At 31.1% G+C, this 16,933-nt stretch overlaps 1 protein-coding gene across 5 annotated transcripts; it reads right to left on the reverse strand.

The window, feature by feature from the left end:
* Window positions 1–1,808: 1,808 nt before the first annotated feature.
* On the reverse strand, window positions 1,809–16,196 carry LOC109588338 (serine/threonine-protein phosphatase 6 regulatory ankyrin repeat subunit B-like). 5 transcript variants are annotated; one of them, XM_020004512.1, is made up of 39 exons: window positions 16,033–16,196; window positions 15,491–15,794; window positions 13,969–14,237; window positions 13,791–13,892; window positions 13,601–13,699; window positions 12,479–12,577; window positions 12,041–12,142; window positions 11,831–11,929; window positions 11,495–11,593; window positions 11,196–11,297; window positions 11,034–11,132; window positions 10,885–10,983; window positions 10,619–10,720; window positions 9,903–10,004; window positions 9,758–9,856; window positions 8,451–8,549; window positions 8,121–8,222; window positions 7,597–7,695; window positions 7,057–7,158; window positions 6,899–7,000; window positions 6,752–6,853; window positions 6,617–6,700; window positions 6,442–6,540; window positions 6,080–6,178; window positions 5,723–5,821; window positions 5,394–5,492; window positions 5,055–5,153; window positions 4,849–4,950; window positions 4,433–4,572; window positions 4,206–4,375; window positions 4,035–4,140; window positions 3,886–3,973; window positions 3,662–3,836; window positions 3,567–3,617; window positions 3,081–3,511; window positions 2,845–3,036; window positions 2,725–2,793; window positions 2,473–2,670; window positions 1,809–2,416 (listed from the first exon to the last, which is right to left on the reverse strand). In XM_020004512.1, exons 1-39 carry the CDS (start codon window positions 16,072–16,074, stop codon window positions 2,093–2,095), a joined length of 5,049 nt encoding a protein of 1,682 aa, XP_019860071.1. In that variant the 5' UTR covers window positions 16,075–16,196; the 3' UTR covers window positions 1,809–2,092. The 5 variants fall into 5 exon arrangements, with proteins under 5 accessions (XP_019860071.1, XP_019860077.1, XP_019860082.1 ...); XM_020004518.1 differs by lacking the exon at window positions 9,758–9,856; XM_020004523.1 differs by lacking the exons at window positions 6,617–6,700; window positions 6,752–6,853; window positions 6,899–7,000.
* Between the last annotated feature and the right edge of the window lie 737 nt (window positions 16,197–16,933).

Here is a 16,933-nt window from a genome sequence, read left to right on the forward strand (position 1 = left end):
GAGGTTGTAGAGGTTACAATATTTAGACGAGGCAATAATAAGTCATTAGATAATGGTACAGTATTAAGATAACTTGTCTTACATTATGTATACAATATAAATTGTAGGTATAGGTAATATGGTATGATATTAAGATAGAAATGTATTTGTATAGGAAGGTTAATATGGTATAGGTATCATATTGTGTCATATTAAAGTCCATAGGTTAATAAGTTAATGTAGGTATAAATATAATGGTATGATATGTATTATAAGATTAGAATGTACTTTTATAGCAAGATTATTATGGTATAGATGTACACGTAGGTAACATTGTGCCATTTAAAGGTCATAGGTAGTAGTAGAAAATAGAAGGGTACTGGTTATATAGTGTAGGTTTAGTAGTAGAAATTAGAAAACATGTAGTGTTAGGTATACAGGTTATATAGTGTAGGTTTAGTAGTAGAAATTAGAAAACATGTAGTGTTAGGTATACAGGTTATATAGTGTAGGTTTAGTAGTAGAAATTAGAAAACATGCATGTAGTGTTTGATATACAGGTTAGTAGTAGAAATTAAGAAACATGTAGTGTTAGGTATACAGGTTATACAGTGTAGTGTACGTATAATAAATAATTATAGGAAACATGTAGTTATACCTAGGATATAGGTTATGTGTAGAAGTCAGAAGGTAGTTATAGGTATAGTGTAGGTATTGTAGTAGAAATTAGGAAGCAGGTATAGTTATATTAAGTTATGGTGTAGTTATTATATAGTAAAAATTAGAAGGTAGTTATAGTATAGAAATTAGGAAACAGGTTGTTATAGGATATAGGTTATATAGTGTAGGTATAGGTTATAGATCTAGGTTTTATGATTTATTATTATTTAATTATTATTATCGTTTATAATTTGTTATTTTTATTATTTATTATTATTTATTATTATTTTTTATTATTATTTTTACGACCTGGGGCCTCAGTAGTCTTGCGGCCTGCGAGTGTCAGACGCCTGACTAGGGCCTCATGTTGTTTCTATTTTTGGGCAGCAGTGTAGTGCCGCCTCCACGTGGCGCTGCCTGGGATCACTAGTGGTTACTACTGCTAGTGATGCTAAGAGCACTACATACAAAAAGAAGAATAACAATAATAACAGTAAGTTTGTGTAAGGAATTTAATATTATCATTGATAGGTTCAAGCTGCAATAAAAATGAAGTGTCAAGTGGATTGATACTCAAGACTGAAGCTAGAGATTTATGTACTAGTTTTTAATTTTGGAAAAATAATTCTTTTAAATTTTGATACTCCACACATGCACACATCTTTTATAATTAATGTACAAAATATGTTGTGTAGAAATTCTAATTAAAATTTTAATTTTTAAGGTTCCAAATTTATGTCAAGACACCCATGTATCTATATTAGTTGAGTTTAATAAAAGTTGAAATGTTTGTCATTAAAAATGAAATAATCTTGAAGACTTTACCGACTGCAATCAATAGGAAAGAGAGAAAGTCACTCCGGTCTCCTAGTAGTGGTATACAGGGGCCAAACTTTATAGCCTCCTAGTTTTTATACATGACATGCATTGTTTTAACTGTAGCTATATACATGCACATTGAACCATGAACCAATTGCAGCCAGCCACCCAGTGCACCCATGTGTGCTCACATTTCAAAATGGTTGCTCAGGCACAGTTAAGTGCTTTGTTTAAACTCATCAGGTAGACAATATACCCGGTATAGCTTCTGACATTGTTTTTGATTTTTTTATCTATGAAATGTGTGATGGGGTGGAGACGTGGAGTTTGAATTTTGAAAATTCAAAAACTAATATCACATGTATAGCCACGTGGATCATTATGCATTAAACGGTGAAAATTAATAAAAAGCAATAAGGGGGCACACAAAATAAAAGCAATAAAAAGCAATAGCAATAAGGGGCACACAAAATAAAAACTAATAAGGAACAGTAGTGACAAAGGGAGCATAAAGGGACACACAAAAACGAATTATAAAAGAGTTCAGCATGTAATAGTCTATTAAATCCACACAATACTAATTTTAATTTTTAAAGTTAAAAATCACTCTCCCTCCTCCCAAAGCTAAGCAAAATTATTTCTGTTGCTCCANCTCCTCTTCTAATCCTCCAGNTCCCAATCCTCCTTCTCCTGTTCCTCCTTTTCCTCCTCCTACTTTTTCATTCATACTGTTAACAATAGCTAGCAATTGAGCCACTGAACTGCGTAGGTCCTTCACTTCCTGAGATACTGAACTGCGTAGGTCCTTCACTTCCTGAGACACTGAACTGCGTAGGTCTTTCACCTCCTGAGACACTGAACTGCGTAAGTCCTTCACCTCCTGAGATACCGAACTGCGTAGGTCCTTCATTTCCTGAGATAATGATTTGCTTTGATTTTTAACATCAGCTACAGTTGCCTGTATAAATTAACATTCATGATAAAAGAGGAGGTTCACTATGTACATTCACTCACTGGAGGTTCAGTTTTAATAGATTTCTCAATCTTATCAATTATTCGTTTCAAGAAACTATGTTTGTTTGGTTTATCCTTCGTTTTAGTAATGGTTACAATCTTTTCCAACAAAGTCGAAACTTTTTTTAGTCGCTCCTTTTTATCAAGATTGTTCTTAAATGATCTTAGAAATTCTTCAATAGGTAATGTAAATTCAACCTACATTGAGTAATTCAAGGGTACTTGGTAATGCATATGCAAATCAGTTCTTACCCTCAAAGTTAGTCTGTAAGTATCAGCTGATTTTTGTATTTCATCAGTGTCACCAACAGCTAAACCAATCTATATGAAATGGATTGGTTAGTGGATTGAATAAATAAAATATGAACATACTAATAAATTAAGAAATAGGATCGGCATTAAAATCACAAACACAATTATTAATGAAAATGAAACCACTGGATACTGCACATCAGGGGAATTCATTTGATTATTCTGTCGCAATATTGAATCCATATCAAGTTCCCCCACTGTCATTGTTATTGCCTTAACAGTTGTCCTCCATGGAGTGATAAATGGAGTACGCTGCATGAAAAAAGTGATAGAGACAAAAAATACTTGAGTCTTACTATTCCTTCTGCTCTATCTTGAGGATCATAAAACATCATATAAAAAGGAACTGCAAAAGCTAAGATTAATAGTAAGGCAAGGATGACAACCTTGATAAAGTTGTTAAAAATCTTTATAAACATGACCACATATATTCCAACTACTGGTAACTTTCTTATGGAGAATATTAGTGCAATCCAACTGAGGAATACAGCAATCACTCCAACCTGCCACTGCCATGAACGAGTACAAAAGCACTGGTTGCTATGTACTGATGCAAACATTATTGTAAAGATGAATAGTGGGACTTCAATAAAGTTGACAGGACTGGTCAAATACTCTTCTCGAAACAAAACCAGTTGAAATGCTTCTCGTATTATCATGATTGCAGAATAAACAATCAGGCACACACTAGCAATAGATATGTATATTTGAGCTACAAATCTTTCCTCTAAACAAGAGATAGTCACATTACAGTCATATAATAGTTAATATTCGGCAATTACCTGTAAAGCAATCAATAGATGTTTCATTGTCATTTCCAAATACTTCCATACCTATTATGAACAGTATAATTAATAAATGACTTATGATAACTTACATATGTTTGAATTTGGAGGATTGACAGTGAGAGCATATGATGTCAGTAGAATGACAAATGACAAATAAAATATCAAATTAGTGTAATAGACTATACGGCCTATTTTATTCCATTTTTGATCAAGTAGTGTAGCAGCAAGTGGATGCTTCAATAAATCTGCACTTTGTGAATCAGCCTATGAATAACAGTTATAATTTATAATTATTATAAAGTATATAGCTTACAAGAATATTAAGACAATGATTCTCACTAGAATATTTTAACCGTGGAGGCCATTTTTCAGGTGTCCTGTTATTACTAGTCCTTTTATTACTAGCAAATAATAGAAAAATAATTGCTTGCTCTTAATAAAAGAACATTTTAATATTCTTACAGATCAAAATCATCAAGGAACTCATAATTAAAAGTAATCTCAAGATCAGGATGATCTGGTGGGTTATCTTTCTCACAGCACTTTTCAAAAACAACTTTAGCTACATCTACAATGTACATATAATAGAGCCATTAGTGCAGTAACCATAAATGATACTAATAATGGATTAACCTGGCATCTTCTTGATCATTCTTCTCATTGGTGTTGTGATTTTATTTTTTCTTTTTTTGAAACACGTTATTCCACACACTTTATAGGCACTTTCCTCTCTTGTATCTATACAATTACGTAATGCATCCTTCCAGTGCTTATCACTATTCACTATAGCCATTGCAGCATCTCTAGATTATTAAAAAGAACTGTGGTAATTATTATCATTCATAATTATTAATTTTTACTTTTTTCCTTTCTCTACAGCAATATCTAGAGCATTAAGATCATTATTATCGCATTTAGTAACATTAGTATCTTCTCGCTTCAGTAGTAGTTTAACTATTTCTGTATGTCCTCCTTCACAGGCACTATGAAGTACTGTATGCTACATGATAATAATAATAATAATAATAATAATAATATTTTTGTTTTCTTTTTGTCTTTCTCTCGGGTCCTCCCTCTCCTCCTTTCTATATATTTCCTCTCTTTTTGTTGCCCTTTTCTCTCATAATAATAATAATAATAATAATAATAATAATAATAATAATAATAATAATAATAGTAATGCAAAAAAGATTAAGTAGGTTTTATATCATTTTTTCTTTCTTTAAAACACACACACACATATATATATATATATAATAATGATAATGTCACTTACATTGAGCTTATCAGTGACATTGACATCAACTCGATCATGCTCCAATAGTAGTTCAACTATTTCTGTATGTTTTTCTGTATAGGCAATTTGAAGTGCTGTACACTACATGATAATAATAATAATGCAAAAATTAAAATAAAATTAAGTAAAATTTACTCTGTGCTTATTCATCAAATATATATATATTTAATGATTATGCCTCTTACACTGTTCTTATTAGTGACATTGACATCAGCTTTATGCTTCAGTAGCAGTTTAACTATATCTGTACGTCCTCCTTTACAGGCACTATGAAGTACTGTATCCTACATGATAATAATGCAAAAATTAAAAAAAGATTGAGTAGGATTTATATAAAATGTGCTTATTCATTTAAAAAATAATGGAACAAGGGCAAGTAGGATTCCAAACAACTTTCTACCCATATACCAATTCAGCAGACAACGGCAAGTATATTAGCTCTGCCTTGAAGCAATATCATTAGTTTTATCTTGCTTTCCTTAATTTTTCTCTTTTACAAAAAATATAATGATAATGTCACTTACACTGTCCTTATCAGTGACATTGACATTAGCTCCATGCTCCAGTAGTAGTTCAAATATTTCTGTATGTTGTCGTATATAGGCAATTTGAAGTGCTGTACACTACATGATAATAATAATAATAACTAATATAAAAATTTAAAAAAATTAAGTAGGGTTCCAATTTCCAAACAACTGTCTACCCATATACCGATTCAGCAGACAATTGGCTGCCATTTTGAAGCAAAGATTAGCTCTTGCCTTGAAGCAATATTATCAGTTTTATCTTGTAGTACCTTATTGTTTTTGCTTTCTCTTTAATATATATTTATATATATAATTATGTCTCTTACACTGTCCTTATTAGTGACATTGACATCAGCTTTATGCTTCAGTAGTAGTCTAACTATTTCTGTACGTCCTCCTTCACAGGCACTATGAAGTACTGTATCCTACATGATAATAATAATAATAATGCAAAGATTAAAAAAAAAGATTAAGTAGGATTATAAACCCTTTGCTTATTCATCAAAAAATGGAAACAAGGGCAAGTAGGATTCCAAACAACATTCTACCCATACACCATCTCAGCAGACAATGGCAAGTAAAGTTTAGCTCTTGCCTTGAAGCAATATTATCAGTTTTTATCTCGTTTTCCCTTAATTTTTCTTTTTTAAAACAAAAACATATATAATGATAATGTCACTTACACTTTCCTTATCAGTGACATTGACATTAGCTCCATGCTCCATTAGTAGTTCAAATATTTCTGTATGCTGTCGCATATAGGCAATTTGAAGCGCTGTACACTACATGATAATAATAATAAATACTAATATAAAAATTTTAAAAATTAAGTAGGATTTACTCTGTGCTTCTTCATCAAAAAATAATGGAAATGAGGGCAAGTAGGATTCCAAACAACTTTCTACCCATATACCAATTCAGCAGACAATTGGTTACCATTTTAAGCAAAGATTAGCTCTTGCCTTAAAGCAATATTATCAGGTTTATCTTGTTGTGCCTTATTGTTTCTGTTTTCACTTTATATTATAATAAATATGTCTCTTACACTGTCCTTGTTAGTGATATTGACATTAGCTCCATACTTCAGTAGTAGTTTAACTATTTCTGTATGTCCTTCATGACAGGCAATACCAAGTGGTGTACGCTAGCATGATAATAATAGCAGTAATAATAGTAGTAATAATAATAATAATAATAATAATACTAGTAATAACAATTACATTTTCCTCATTTTTGTGATTAATAGTAACTTTTTCAGACTGCTTTTTATGCCCTTCTGCTCTGGCCATACGACGTAGTATACGCTAACATAATAATCATAATTATTATCATCATCATTATCATAATTAACTCACAGTTTTGTAATTAGTGTTTTTGATTTTATCTTTACCATGCTTCAGTAGCAGTTCAACTATTTGTGTATGTCCTTTTAAACAGGCATTACCAAGTGGTGTATTCTACATAACAATAATACTATGTCAATACTATAATATGTCTCTTACTCCCTTAAAGTCAGTGTGATTGATATCAACTCCATCATGCTTCAGTAGTAGTTTAACTATTTCTGTATGTCCTTTATGACAGACAATACCAAGTGCTGTACGCTAACATAATAATAATAACAATAATTATAATAATTTTAAAGTATTAATGATCATACATTTCGTTCATCAGTGGCATTAACATCAACTCCATCCTGTTTCAGCAACAGTTCAACTACTTCTTTACGTCCTCTTTTACAAGCCATAACAAGTGGTGTATGCTACATAATAATAATAAGAATAATAATGTATTGCATTACAGTTTATACTAAAATTGGAATGATACAGAGAAGATTAGCATGGCCCCTGTGCAAAAATGACACAAAAATTTTGAAAGCATTTCAAATTTTTATAGGTTCAAAGGATTGGTCATATGACCCTGCCATTATGGCACTCAGTTGCTCTTTGGAGAGGGAATGCCTCCATGTGGACTACCCACAGTCCTATTGTTCCAGTGGGTCATTCAACTGTAACTGTCTTTTTTTTACTATTTATTATTATTAGGATTTTTTGTTTTTTGGATGCTCATTTTTTTCTTTTATGGGGGATTTTGGTTAAGCCATTCTTGCTGTTTATAATAATAATAATAATAATGATAATAATAATAATAATAATAATAATAATAACAACAACAACTTATTAATTACTGTGTTTCTAACTTTTTGTTCATTAGTGACATTGACATTTGCTCCATGCTTCAGTAGTAGTTCAACTACTTTTTTATGCCCTTTTATACAAGCCATACCAAGTGGTGTATCCTACAGGACAATAACATTAGATAAAAGGTTATTTTTGGCTTAAAAGGGAATGACATTTCAATGACTTTGTGATTTAGGGTAAAGCCTACTACAGGTCATGATTGAATTATTCCATATGCAATCTACTGGTATGCATATATATGAATGACATTTGCTTTTTGTGCATTGCATTATAACTGAAACTGCTGTGGTAGCATGCATCAAAATGTTATAATAGAAATTTTCTAGTATGATAGCTTGATGCTTAATTATTACAGCACTTCCAGAGTGACTACAGCAAAGACAACAGTGTCTTTTAAATCGAATGAAGCAAGAAAAATACAACCCATCTATGCATGCAAAAAGGCAAAATTAATCTTGGTTACACTGCAAGTTCCCCAAACCACAAAACCACAACAAAACTGCAGTATTATTATATTTCTTACATTGTCTTTATCAGGGTGATCAACATTAGCCACACCATGATCCAGTAGTAGTTGAACTATTTCTGTATGTCCTGGTATACTGGCATTACCAAGTGGTGTAAGCTACATAATAATAATACTAATAATAACACTAATAATAATAACAATAGTAATAAATAATCATAATAATAATAATAAATGCTTCTATTTAACATTATTCCTATGATTTCATAATAACAGTAATTATGGCTCAGCTGCACTTCTAAGCCCCAATAATAAATAGGTTTGTTTAACTACATGCATTAATGACTTTAGTTTGTTTAACAATTATTCAAATTTTATGTCTCTTACTCCATTTTTATCAGTGACATTGACATCAGCTTTATACTCCAGTAGTAGTTTAACTATTTCTGTATGTCCTTCTATACACGCCATACCAAGTGGTGTACGCTAACATAATAACAATAACAATAATAACAACAGTAACAATAACAGCTAATAACCTACTAACTAATTAATTCACAAATTCTAATTCAATGACAATGGTATTTGTTTGTTTTTCTCTTCATGATGATAATAATAATAATAATACTGATAATAATAATAATCAGTGTGTTGTGTTGTATTATGCTTTTTGTCTTTCAACAACAATAATAATAATAATAATAATAATAATAATAATAATAATAATAATAATAATAATAATAATAATAATAATAATAATAACCATCCAAGCCATTGGGCATCATCTTGGCATTGTGCGGTTCTCCCTTCCTCTGACCTCACTCACGTACCACCTTCTTCAGCACCTTTCTATAACTTTATGGCAGTTCAATGCTCACATGTGGCTTGGCCATTCCCCTACTGTTTCATCTATCATTGATGGTTTTTTTCCATAACTAATTTTTATTATTTAGGGTCACATTTTCTCTTTTTTCTTTTCTTAGTCCTTTTTTTGTTTTGTTGATAATAATAATAATAATAATAATAATAATAATAATATTAATTTGATTCTGGTGACAGCTCTTTTGTTGCTGATATTGCTATACATGGAGTTTGGCAGAGACAGGCTTTGATGTGTGTGTCTTGGATACTGAAGCTAAGTCTTATCTCCATCGTCCACCGCAGTCAATACTGGCAACAGCAGAAAGAGAGAAGAAGAGAACTGATAGAGGTGTTACTTTCACCCCTCTCTGTTTTTCTATTGATGGGCTAATGGGGACTGAAGCAAAATCATTTTTGGATAGATTGGGTGACTTTCTTGCTGTCAAATGGGGAAGGCCTTACAGTATTGTAATTCATTGGTTGAGAGTATGAATGAATTTTAGCATTACTGAGGGCCACTGACCTATGTTTGCAAGATAGCAAGTCTAAATTTCATTCTGCGAATATTGAAGACGGTGCTCCTTACATCCCTCAATGTCATACTATTTGTAACTTAATTATAGTTTATTTCTAACTTATTTCTCCAACTTATTTCATTACGTACTTCAATTTTTTATTTTCATTTTTATTTTATTTTCTAAACCATCTTGACAATAATTTTGTGCATGATATTATTGTTCTTTTAATAATAATGATAATAATAATAATAATAATAATAATAATAAATAATAATAACAAATAAATAATAATAATGCCAAAAATATTCCTCTTACTTTATTATCATCAGTGATATTGAAATCAGCTCTATGCTCCAGTAATAGTTTAACTATTTTTGTATACCCTTCTATACAGGCACAACCAAGTGGTGTACGCTAATATGAAGATGATGATGATGATTATTATTATTATGTCTTTTACTTTTTGACTATTAGTGTGATTGATATCAACTCCATCCTGCTTCAGCAGTACTGCAACTATTTCTGTAAATCCTCTTAAACAGGCATTGCTAAGTGGTGTATTCTACATAATAATAATAATAATAATAATAATAATAATAATAATAATAATAATAACTGTAGTAATTGCATGCTTCTATTATAACAATAGTAGTTAATTCTTTCGCTCTTTCTTTCTTTGTTTTGTTTGTTTATAATAATAATATTAATAATAATAATATTAATAATAATAATATGTGGGCCACTCGTAATCCCCGCTTGCCTCCTTTTGTTGATGGGCTCATTTAACTTGTTACTGTGCATTAATAATTATATTAATGTATGCATTAATGAAGGTTTTTTTCCATTGTATAATAATAATAATAATAATAATAATAATAATAATAATAACAATTGAAAATAATATAATAATAGTCATAGTAATAATAGCTAGACAGGTACAAAAATTAAGGGGTAAGCCAATGTGTAAATAGCAAGGCTGCAAAAGTCATGGCAGCCATTTTGAAGTGGGGTTAATCCTACTTAGTAACGCTACCGTGTTAATAATGAGGTTCTCTAGAGCTGTGAATCTACATAATTGGTTAACTGTATCTGACATTATTATAAGCTTGCTTAACTACTATTAGTATGATAACCAAAATAATTTTAACCATAGGAAGTGACTCAAATGTCTCTTACTTTAAGACTATCAATGACATTGGGATCATATTTAGTATGCTCCAGAAGTAGTTTAACTGCTTCTTTATGTCCTCCTATAGAAGCCATAGCAAGTGGTGTACACTAGATAATGATGATGATGATAATCATAATAATAATAATAATAATAATAATAATAATCCTGCTTTGCTTTGTTATTTATTTTTATTGCTGTTTGTCGTTGTCGTTGTTGATAGTAATAATAATAATAATAATAATGACTAATAATTTCTATGTTGATTTCTTACTCCTTTATCATTAGTTCGACTGACATCAGCTCCATTTTTCAGTAGTAATTTAACTATTTCTGTATGACCTTCATGACAGGCAATACCAAGTGGTGTATCCTACATAATAATAATTATAAAAAAAATTAATAATTATGTCTCTTAGCTACATTGTCCTCATCAGCTATATTAACATCAGCTTTATGCTCCAGTAGTAGTTCAACTATTTCAGTATTTCCTGCTATACAGGTCATAACAAGTGGTGTACGCTAACATGATAACAATAATAATAATAATAATAATAGTAACAATTACTATAATACATCTCTTACTCCTTTTTTATTGAGGTAATTGACATCAACTCCATCATGCTTCAGTAGTAGTTTAACTATTTCAGTATGTTTTTGTGCACAGGCAATACCAAGTGGTGCATTCTACAGAATAATAATAATAATAATAATAATAATAATAATAATAATAATAATAATAGGTCTTTGGTTTTTGTTTGTGCTTGGTTTTGCTCTTGTTTCATAATAATAATAATAATAATAATAATAATATAATAATAATAATCTCCCAGCAAAAACGTAATAAGTCTCTCAATAATACAATTAAAAATTTTGTCTCTTACACTATCTTTATCAGTGACATTGACAATAGCTCCATGCTCCAGTAGTACTTTAACTATTTCTGTATGTCCTGGTACACAAGTCATGCCAAGTGGTGTAAACTACATCATAATATTAATAATAAAAATAATAATAATAGTAGATGGTGTAGTACAATCTGTAGTCTGTTTCTGGCCTTTTGCCTGTAACCTGTTTTTGTAACAATAAGTGTTTTATTGTGAGTGTTTGTGTGTGGTGTTATATCATACTTTCTGTCTGCTATAGTAGTAGTAATAATATAATAATAATAATAATAATAATAATAACAACAACAACTTATTAATTACTGTGTCTTTTACCTTTTGTTCATTAACATGATTGACTTTAGCTCCTTTCTGCAGTAGTAGCTCAACTACTTCTTTATGTCCTCCTACACAAGCCATACCAAGTGGTATATCCTACAGAGTAATAACTCAAACTAATTGTTGCCTCTAGCCAAAGTAGAGACACAAGTCCAGTGTCACTGACACCAGCATGGAAATATAATAAATAATTATCATGTCTCTTACGTTGTCCTTATTAGGGTGATTGACATTAGCCACACCATGCTCCAGTAGTATTTTAACTACTTCTGTATGTCCTGGTATACTGGCATTACAAAGTGGTGTAAGCTACATAATAATAATAATACTAATAATAATACTAAAAATAATAATAATAATATAATAATAACAGCAATAATGGCCCCGCTGCTACTACATGTATTACTGACTTTAGTTTGTTTAATAGTTACCGTACAGCCTGTTAATTTTGCGGAGAAAAATTTTGCGAATCCTTTAAATAGCTTGGTTTGCGGATTAATTTTTTTGTGGTTTTGACAGTTATTGTAGCATAATGTACTGTGGTCATGCTATTTTGCAGTTTCAAACACAAAATTTAGTCCTCTTTTCTCTGCAAATATTTCCAGCAGCACTGTACGGTAATTATGTCACTCTAATGTCTCTTACTCCATTTTTATCAGTGACATTGACATTAGCTCCACACTTCAGTAGTAGTTTAACTATTTCTTTATGTCCAGGTATACACGCCATACCAAGTGGTGTACGCTAACATGATAACAATAACAATAAAAATAATAAGAATAATAATAATAATAATAATAATAATAATAATAATAATAATAATAATAATAATAATTCTACCATGCCTAGTTGCAATTGACCAATCAGATTGTTTGATTTTAGGTTCATAAATAACTTATTTACCACTGGGAGGTTTGATAAGTAATTTCCTGGGTAATAAGAGGTTAATAAGTAAATTCCTGGACAGGTGGAGGTCAATAAGTGCCCCAGGAGGTTAATAAATAGCCCAGGAAATTACCTTAAAGCCACTATTATTTGCGAGTACTAATTTTTGAGTTTTTTGCAAGTGGCTTTAAAATTGTAAAAATCAGTACTCGCATTTATTAATAATTTAGATTTATTAATAGTTATTAATTGAAAAAAAGAACAAAATCGTGAAAATTAGTGCACGCTAAATCAATACCATTAACAAATCACAAATATTTGTCGATCTACTTAAGAATAAGTGGCTTTATTAACCTCCTGCTTAAAATAGGCATGCTGTTGCTAAGTGTTGCTAAGTAAACTAGTTGTTTATTTGACTACATGGTAGAAATTGGTTATAGTCAGTACCAATGGCATTTATCATGCCTCTGGCCTGTAGTCTCGCATAGCCAGCTCATCCCTCCATACAAAGGGCGTGGTCTGGCTACACAAGACTACCTCGGGCCTACGGCCCAAGGTATGATAAATGCCATAGATACTTTGCTTCATTGTATAACCTTTACTACTACTACTACTACTAATAATAATAATAATGACAAAGATCAAGCAGCCTGAAGAACTATCACTACACCACTGTGTACAGTAGATTGAAAGTCAATTAAGCATTATAGCTATAAAAACGATTACTAAAATAATGAATTTATACTTAATATTAATAATTAATTTTTTATTTTACTTTATTATCATTATTATATTATTACATTCTTTGTGTGCGTGTATTGTTATAATTAGATTAATTGCATTATTATTGTCTAAAATTAATTACTAAAATAATTTTCTTACTTTATTTTCATCAGTGATACTGACATCAGCTTTACACTCCAGTAGTAGTTTAACTATTTCTGTATGTCCTTGTATACACGCCATACCAAGTGGAGTACGCTAACATGATAACAATAATAATATAATTATAAATGTCATAAATCAAGGATTATAGTGTGTTTCAAAATAATAATAATAAACAATTTCTTACTTTTTGGCTATTAATGTGATTGATTCTAACTATATTCTGCTTCAGTAGTAAATCAACTATTTCTGTATGCCCTGCTATACAGGCAATACCAAGTGGTGTGTTCTACATAATAACAATAATAGTAATAATAACAATAATGATAGTAACAGAAACATGTAATAACTACCATGTCTCTTACTTCATGGTTATCAGTGAGATTGAAATAAGATTCAATTTGAGAGTGAGCATCATTTTCATGGAAAGCAGATGTAAGACGATTAGTTGTTTCAAGAATAAGAAGCTCAACTATTTCTTTGTTCCCAGCCTGACAAGCCAAATGAAGTGGTGTAGATCCATTTTTATCAGTAGCAGAGATATCCGTTTCTTTGTCACATAATAACTCAACAACTTGATCAGAGTTATTCATCAAACAGGCTATGTGGAGTGGTGTAATGGGACCAAGTTCATCTGTAAAATTAAGGATAAAGACTCATTCAGAGTAGCCAAATAAAGAGAAGTGTTGTATAATTATGTCTGAGCATTTTTATTGGTACATTAAGTATTATATGACCTATATAGTTGCATTTGATTTTAATAAATAATACCGTACATATACTGGGATATTTTTGCATTGTGTTGCTAACTTTTCGCGAATTTTGCATTTGTAAGATTTCACAAAATAATATTTCTTGTAAACTCCACCACATGGCAATGAAAATTTAGAATTTCACGTTTCTTATTTTCGCAACGGAGTAGTGATGTCATTAGTCTACTCACACTGGTGGTCAATTACTGATATAATTATAGTAACCAAGAAAGAGTGAGAGAGTTGTATGCATATGTAATCATCTAACTAAACTCCTAAGGATTCCTTCCTTTACTTTGAAGTTCAATGCTAGTACACTGTAGTATAAACACACACTTCTATAGGCTATGTACATGTAAAATGTTCCTCATTGCAACGGAGCAAGAAAACGTGAAATCTGTGAAAATTTGGCTACTCGAAAATTTTCCAGTATACGGTAAAACTTATAATGTTTATTATGCATTGACTATTACATTAATAATGCTCATATAAGTTTGACATAAAGAGGAAAAGTAACATCAGGAGCCCCAGATTTGTGGAAAGCTAGAACTATATGCACTAAACATTTTTATAACTTGCTGCTCTATGTCTAGGGCATTGGGGGTCATTGTAGCTAATGTCTGAATGTGAAAACAAAAATATTGCCCATTGTTTCAGTTGTATGAAGCCAACAAAACCAGTTGGTAAGGAGCACTGTTTTGAAACAACATTGTTTTGAAACAACATTCAAAAAAAGAAAAAAAACAGTACTTTCTATCAGGTTATGATATATCATAGAGTACTCTTGATATTACATGTAAAACAATAATTATGACTGATCTAAAAAGATGTAAATCCGTGTAAGCAAAATTGACACTGAGTCATTCCAAATTTTATACCCTATAATTTTACAGTAATTATTGTATATCAGCTTCAATTTTGCTGTTAAATGTAATTGGCGGTTTTTAATTTGGTGATTTTTTGTGTACACATGCATTACTGAGTATGAGCATTAATGATTTAATGAAGAATCACTAGCAAATTACCAAACAACAATATAAAGTTATGCATTTACACACACAAACTATAACTAATTATTCATAATAATAATATTATTATTAAGATAAATATTATACAAGGTAGATATTTAATTTACCACCAATATCAGGACCACCGAGGCTTCCCACAAACTCAGAGAAATCGTGTAAAGATGGCCGACTATTAGGACCACGTAGGCCTCCCAAAAGCTCATGTAAAGATGGCCCACTAGTAGGACCACCTAGGCCTCCCAGAAGCTCTTGTATAGATGGCCCACTATCAGGTCCACCTAGGCCTTCAAGAAGCTCTTGTATAGATGGTCCACTATTAGGACCACCTAGGCCTCCCAGAAGCTCGTGTAAAGATGGCCCACTATTAGGACCACCTAGGCCTCCCAGAAATTCAGAGAAAGCGTGCAGTTCCTGCGAAATAGAAAAAAGAGAAGAGACATAGAGCGTGAGAGGGAAGTTAGTATAAATTGCAGAACAATCTGCAAGGGCTCAAAATATTTTATTTCGGAAAATGAAAATATCAGAAATAATCTATAATTATGATAATGTTGCTGCCGGTTGTTTGAGTTAATAATACCATAATGGGTATGATAAAAAGATAACAAATAAAAAGAAGATAGACAATTTGTAAAGAAAGTAAACAGCTTACATCCAACTCTAGAACAACATCATCACGAGGTTTTGCAGCCATCCGCTGGCTATACTAAGCTGGCTCAGAGCCGAGGGTCTCCGACACGGACTATTTTGTAAGGTATTACTTAATGTCAGCAGCTGGATTCCAAATACTAGCTAGTCCTACTGAAATTCGAAAGAGTGAAGGGTGCCCTCCCTTAGATCAGAAGCTTAGCTTTATATAGACGTACAACCATAACCATAGATCCACCCACTTATTATCTAACACGTGGGAACACGTGGGCTATTATCTGCCAAGTGCCTACCCAAGAATAGTTTCCTCTTTCTCTTCTCAGCCCACTCTTGAAGTCATTTTCTCTGCTTTTTTGCTTCTCCTCCTCATTCTCCAATACTAGCAAGTTAAGTCTACAACTGAATAGAAAACTAAGAGAATGAAGTCACTGCTTACATATGGAATAGACTAGAGTGGAAAACATTACCAGTACATTGCATATGTTTACTGTGTTATATTTTTGCTCTATATAGATAGTATGCCAAACTATAAAATAATAATATAATATAATAATAATAATAATAATAATAATAATAACAATAATTGTAGAGTAGGAAGGTTTAGTAGAGTAGGATAGGTTAGTAGAGTTGAGGAGGAGAACAAGAAGGGAAAGGAAAGAAAAGGAAAAGGCAGAAAGAAGAAATGATAATATTATATTGACATCTGAATGAAATAGAATAGAGTCAGAGGAGAATGGCAAAAAAGTGTCCATTACGAGAGCTGCATTACCCCTCTGAACAGCCTCTGAATTAAATAAGTCGTACTCAAAGCCTCTCCAGAATATCTCATGATGTGGCGACCCAAATAATAATACATTATTTATACTTATAATAACAATAATAATAATAAAAGTAATAATAAACTT

This window comes from Amphimedon queenslandica, unplaced genomic scaffold (genome assembly GCF_000090795.2).
Source record: "Amphimedon queenslandica unplaced genomic scaffold, v1.1 AMPQUscaffold_13512, whole genome shotgun sequence".
Classification (NCBI taxonomy): domain Eukaryota; kingdom Metazoa; phylum Porifera; class Demospongiae; order Haplosclerida; family Niphatidae; genus Amphimedon; species Amphimedon queenslandica.